Genomic DNA, 6361 nt, shown 5'->3' with positions numbered 1-6361 from the left:
TGCATTCTCAAACTTTTAAAAATACTCAGATTTCTCATTTTTGACCCATACCAAATTTTGACCCAAATGTATTTAACTTGTACCAGACAATCTATTTACCAATTTTTGACTATGGAAACCAAATTTAAGTAGCATAAAACCCGAAACAATCATTGATAAAATAAAAAATCAAGATATCTACATATTCTAATAAAGTAAAATAATTATGATACATGTCAATTTATGGTTAAACCTCACAATTTTTCCCTCAAAAACTAATATCTTAATTGACCCTAATATATGTCTATATTCACTTTTCTTTTACATTTTATTTATATTATATTTATATATTTTTATCACAATAAATATTATCATATTATTAAATTATAAATATATGATTAAAAGTTGACCAATTTTTTTTAAAACCAATCAACTTACCTATTATTATTATAATTGTAAATTGTCATATAAATTAATAAATTATAAATATATGCTTTAAATCTATCAATTTATTTTTTTGGTTAATTTATTAAACTATATATTTTTTGGTTAATTTAGTAAATATATACCAAAAACTTTCATATATAACAAAGTTATCATATTTAATTTCTTGGTTTTTTAACCTTTTGATTTTTTTCAAAAATGTCATTTAAAAGAAATTTGAAACCCAACTCGTTCAGTGAAAACATAAGCAACATTTTTCAAACGAACAAATGAATGTCTTAACGAACAAATGACGACCATGGCAAGTAAATGAAGACTTCAATGGGGAACTCAACCACTTAATAATTCCACGAGACCATAATATACCCTAAACGTTTAAGCATAGATTTATAATTTAATAATATGATAATATTTGTTTTGATAAAAATGTATAAATATAATATAATTAAGATATTAGTTATGGAGGGAAATAATTGTAAGGTTTAACCATAAAGTGACATGTATCACAATTATTTTACTTTATTAAAATAAGTAGATTTGTATGTTTTGGATCCCATGATATTTAAAATGGGACGGAGTTAGAACTTTCCTGTTGTAAGCTAAGCTGTCACATTAAATTTATTTAAATATATAAATGGTCATAAGCTGGACCCAAGTACAAACAGTGGGTAAGAAGATCTTCAAATCGCTTTTGGGAAACATACGATGCCTACTGTTTTAAGCCTGGGTACTACTTGTCCCTTGTGCTTATGGACGTGTACCTTTGTTTCAAGTGGAGGTTTTAAAAAACTAGAACTAAATAGGAACCGGCGTGACAAGAACCGGTCAAAACCAAACAGGTAAAAAATCAGTTAAAAACCGAATTGGTTTGAAGTCAAACTGATTTCTTTTCACTTGAAAACAGGTTTGGAACCCAGTTTAAGTAAAAACTGGTTTTAACTTTTGTTGAACTAAATGGACCTAAATGAGAACTGGTTTGGAGGAAAAGATGCTTTACACTTCTATCAGTGAGAACAATCTTTTTTTGCTATAACTAGAACCAAGAATGGTATAACGGGCTGCGCCAACCGTGTAACGGCTCAAAATGATTTAGATGTTAAACTAGATCCCGTTTAAACATGTTGTAAAAGTCGCTAGGCGTACCTACGGGTTTCTTCTATTTGACGTCGTGAGTGGTTCGAATCACATTTATGTCTTATTCCCGAGTTTAAGCCTGGATAAACACCACTAGTTGGATTAAGCCTCACGACTTCGAAAACCCCCCAAGAGCTTTCCAAGGTTTAGCAGGTATTCATCATTCAAAAAACAAAAAAAAAAGTAGTAAAGTAATAGATAAATGTTCCCTATCATAGTTCCCTACATAAAATTGAATTGCACACCTCATAATAAATATGATAGCAACTCTAGAGCAACCTAATTTGATACAAAACAACTACTTAACAGGTTCTCTACTTTAATTCTCTACCAACACAATCCCAAAACCATATAAGCGAACCGGCACTAGGAATGAGTCAAAACTTAAAACGGTTAAATCACACAAATTGAATGAATGAACAACAATATCTACATAACCGAGCTTCCTAATCACTGGTTTCATGTAAACCCTAATTAGACATCCCGTTGGCCCGCCATACTACTCTCATAACCGCTACTGTCTCCGGACTCGATGTACCTCTTCTCCATCAACCGCCCCCTATCCATTTCCCGGTTCCCTCTATGTTCCTGTACACAACATATATTTATTCAAATATACAAATATTAATGAGTTTGTAACACACAAACTTACATCTCTGAACGGAAAGTCTTCAGCCTCGAGCATATGAATCACATGACCCATTTTCGGCCTCTTTTGAGCACTGGGATCCACGCAACGTAACGCTACTAGTAGGGCCCGCTTTAACGCTCTTGAGGATGGCTTTTCGGGTAGTTTAGGATCCAAAACCCCCTCCGCGTTCCTGTTTGTTACCATCGTTTTAAGCCAGTCCACAAGATTCACCTACAAAGTGTTTCTCCACTTAATCCAATACGTAAATTGCTGAATGTATAAATCATAAAATAAATAAATTAATAAAACGTTTACCTCCTCAGGAGGCCGACTATAGTCCACAGGGTTTCGACCACTAATAATCTCCATAATAAGAATCCCAAAGCTATAAACATCACTTCTTTCGTTCAACATACCCGTACTAGCATATTCGGGTGCAACATATCTAACAAACAAATTCAATAACATTATTAACATACGTGATAATATCATAATAATATAAAACACCAATACAATGAAGAAAGTACTCGAGTTACCCAAACGTTCCCATGACACGAGTGGTGACATAGCTCTTCTCCGAGCCCAAAAGTTTGGCTAACCCGAAATCCGAAACTTTAGGGTGCCATTGTCGGTTAAGCAATATATTGCTCGACTTAATATCACGGTGCACAACTTTGGGCTCGAGCCCTTCGTGCAGATAAGTCAACCCTTTAGCCGTACCAAGTACAATGTTCATACGAATGTCCCACGTAAGCGGGCTAATCGGTCCAACATCTTCGTGTAGCCATTGCTCTAAGTTCCCATTGTTCACATACTCGTAAACAAGAATCCTACACAAAGTAATCAAATTATATAATCGCATTCCAAGGTCAAAAGACAAAAGTCAAAATTAAAAGGTTATACTAGTATACTACCTTTGAGCTCCTTCAGCACAATATCCAAGCAAGCGAACTAAATTTTTGTGACGAACACGACCAATTGCTTCAACTTCAACCTTAAACTCTTTCTCAGCTTGTCCTCTATCGAACGCAAAAGTTGAACAAAACTAAAGTCAAATTCAAGATCCACAAATTAACTTTTTTTTTTATTACTAAAACTTTTACTTCTTTTATATAACACAAACTGAGCTACATCTGAATAATGGGTAAGCGAGCAACAAACTGCGCCGCTATCCCCTTTTGAATCGCAAAGCCTATTCTGCTAAATATAAATCCTTGGTTCCTCGGGCTCTGCGAGTCACTGTAGACCACCTTCTGCGCCTGCTCCAAGAAGCGAACCGCTCGGGAGATAGGTTGCAACAAATTAACCAAACAATTAAAACTTTAAAAGTTCAAAAAACCAACCTGTTATTAAGCAAATTCTTGACAGCAACCATGGTGTCATCAGCCAAAACCCCAGAATAAACAATCCCATACCCACCTTCACCAATCACATTCTCATCAGAAAACCCATTCGTTGCAACCTCAAGCTCTCTCAAAGTATACCAATGGCCCCCCAAATGCGACACTTCGGGTTGAACCGACACCATCTTCAGCTGATCACCCGACCCGCTTCCGTACGATGACCCGGTTCCACCCGGGTAAGATATCCGGTGTCCTTTCCCGATCTCTATCTGGATCTTCTCATACCCATTTGGATTACTATTACTATCATTATTATTATCGTTATTTACAGGACCCGATTCGGCTGGGTTTTCGGGTTTTCGGGTCGGGTCGAGCCGGGCGGGTTGAATTTCGTCTGGGATTTTGGGTTTTTGGGGTACGATGATGGTTTTCTCGAAGGATTTTTTGCGTTTGAAGGTGAAGTAGAGGGAGATGAAGAAGATGATGATGACAATGGCGGATGTTAAGAAGATTGCGAGGATAATCCAGAATTTTAAACTGAAAATTGAGGTTTTTTTAGAGAGTTCATCCTTAAAAACGCCGGACATGTTTGATTGTTTGTAGTTGTCGGTGGTGAAGATGTGAGACTACATAGGAAATAACTAATAATAATAATAATAAGGGTGGGTTAGAAAAATGGGAATTATCTAGGGGGACACAAATATGAAGGTGGTGGTGGAAACAGAATAAAAAGACAGAATTGGTTTATGAGTGAATAGTGGAAGAAATATCTACTCTTGTCATTGTATATCTATCTATTATTAAATTATTTATTTTATGTCTTTTATTATGATGTTAAAAAGGAGTTAGTTTTGCTTTTTCGTCCCTGAGTTTCACCTCGTTTAATTATATTGGAAAAGTGGGGATTATGATTTGAGATACTAATTTTAAAATGGTTAGTTTAATGAATTATTAATTTATCGTTTTAAAAATAAAAGGACTATGATTTGACATATTAACAACTATTTATTGGCCGTTTGGAGATGATGCGAATGCTTTGAGATCTCTCTAAGCTTTCAAATCATTCACAATAAAATCTTCTTCATCATCTATATAACGAAACTAAAATATATAATAATTCAAAAATTTTGTTGATTCCTTTTTTGATTTCTAACATTTGATTCCTCAGATATATTCATAACCAATTAAGTTTATTTCCATTCGCAGCCAAATTAAAATAAAGTAAGGGGATGAATAGTGAACCTCTAAAAATGAAAGTGAACAAAATCCAATGTTTTCATTAAAATTTGGGAATGAGGAAGAGGATGGGAATTCCATTGTGAGTGCTCTTATATGAGTTTCTTTACTAAAAGTCAAGTCAACTGTTATTTGTATGATTTCTAGTAGTTTATAATCGTATTGAACCTAGGGGTGTTCAATATTAAAATCATATTCGAATTTCAAGGTTCGCATTCAACAAATATAACAATCTTTCTATGTTTATTATGTTATTTGCCGTTCAAGTATTAGTCACCATGAGAATATGTACGTGGAGCCCATTGTCTATATAGATCGATTTATTGAATGGTTTAATCACTTGCCATGCATGTCGTGTTATAATATAAGAATATACATAATTTAATGATCATGCAACTTAAAATTCTAATGTATTATTATATCTGTTTTATGAAGTAAAATATTGCCAACTTTAGATAGAGACGAAATAGGAAGATGCAATGAGAATCACAATTAATATAGAAAAATGAAAATTAGTACATGAAGATTATATTAGTATATTTAGCATGTGTGCCCCTTACATCACGCGACCCACGGATCACGTAACAATGTCACGTGAATGCTAGCTACCAAACTATACCTTTACATATATCACCACCGACTGCCGATCATTCCACTCGTGTAATTTTGCCATATATACCTTTGTTTTTAAAGAAACTTTAATAGTTATATTCGTGTTTGATCATAAATGATAAATCATGTAACAGATGTCTCTGGCATAAGTCAATTGAGGCAAATGCTTTAGTCTTCGAATTTCAAGTTTTCAAAATTAGAACTACTATTATATATTTCTATGGCTTTAGGTCTCCTAAAAAAAGCTTCAATTTCAGTGTTCGCCTTAGGCTTCAAAAAACGTTAAGTCGGCCCTGAATTCTTGTTATATTCGTAAATCATGAGATATGTAAAAAATCTAATGTATGCAAGATTGAAACTTAAATTGCAAGATTGAAAATTAAATAGTTTACTATAGTTGCTATGGAATAGGTCGAACTTATTATAGATGTAATGACAAATAATGAAAACGAAAAATCTTCATAAAATCGTGTTAGACAAAAAAAAATAAAAGTACAAGGCAGAAAAAAATATGTTTAAAGTAACGATATAAAAGAAAGACCGATCGCATCTTGATATATAGAAAATTTGGCAAACTATAATCATTTTAAACCGGAATACAATAGTATAAAATCTAACATGATACCAACCATCAACTAAAACTGACTACAAAAGAGCCTAAATACGCAAGTCTTGGGTTGAGAGGGGAGAAGGTGGGTGTATTTTTAATGCATTTTCAACTTTGTTAGGATGATTTGATTATGTTAGATGACTTTTAAGGTCATTTCAATTTTAATATTTATATATTGCCTAAAATTAATTAACAAATTAAAACTTTACAAGATAAGTAATAACTAACATTAACAATAAAATTAAAACTCTATAAGATAATTCTACAAAAATTCGAATTAAGAAATTAAAAAAAACCATCAATATTAACATAAAAGTGTTGTATATTTCATATACATTTATAAAAATGCTAAATTTAAACTAAAATAATAAC

At 32.9% G+C, this 6361-nt stretch overlaps 1 protein-coding gene across 1 annotated transcript; it reads right to left on the bottom strand.

Annotated features, from left to right (window-relative positions):
- Nucleotides 1–1930: 1930 nt before the first annotated feature.
- Nucleotides 1931–4206, bottom strand: LOC143577290 (putative serine/threonine-protein kinase At1g01540). The gene is made up of 6 exons (XM_077061158.1): nt 3532–4206; nt 3103–3207; nt 2725–3018; nt 2504–2633; nt 2210–2419; nt 1931–2145 (listed from the first exon to the last, which is right to left on the bottom strand). The coding sequence occupies exons 1-6, from the start codon at nt 4116–4118 to the stop codon at nt 2032–2034; spliced, it is 1440 nt and encodes a 479-aa protein (XP_076917273.1). The 5' UTR covers nt 4119–4206; the 3' UTR covers nt 1931–2031.
- Between the last annotated feature and the right edge of the window lie 2155 nt (nt 4207–6361).

Source organism: Bidens hawaiensis, unplaced genomic scaffold (assembly GCF_021521415.1).
Source record: "Bidens hawaiensis isolate Kalapana, Puna unplaced genomic scaffold, B.hawaiensis_p1.1 tig00028504_1, whole genome shotgun sequence".
NCBI lineage: Eukaryota > Viridiplantae > Streptophyta > Magnoliopsida > Asterales > Asteraceae > Bidens > Bidens hawaiensis.
The sequence above is the reverse complement of the archived record's forward strand: the minus strand, read 5'-3'. Positions and strand labels throughout refer to the sequence as shown.

Excerpts from the sequence above, each read along its gene's own strand:
- LOC143577290 (XM_077061158.1), bottom strand. The coding sequence starts at position 4,118 with ATGTCCGGCGTTTTTAAGGATGAACTCTCTAAAAAAACCTCAATTTTC. Across the intron at positions 2,634-2,724 it reads CGTGTCATGGGAACGTTTGG|ATATGTTGCACCCGAATATG; the intron begins GTAACTCGAGTA and ends TTTGTTTGTTAG. Across the intron at positions 2,420-2,503 it reads ATAGTCGGCCTCCTGAGGAG|GTGAATCTTGTGGACTGGCT; the intron begins GTAAACGTTTTA and ends AACACTTTGTAG.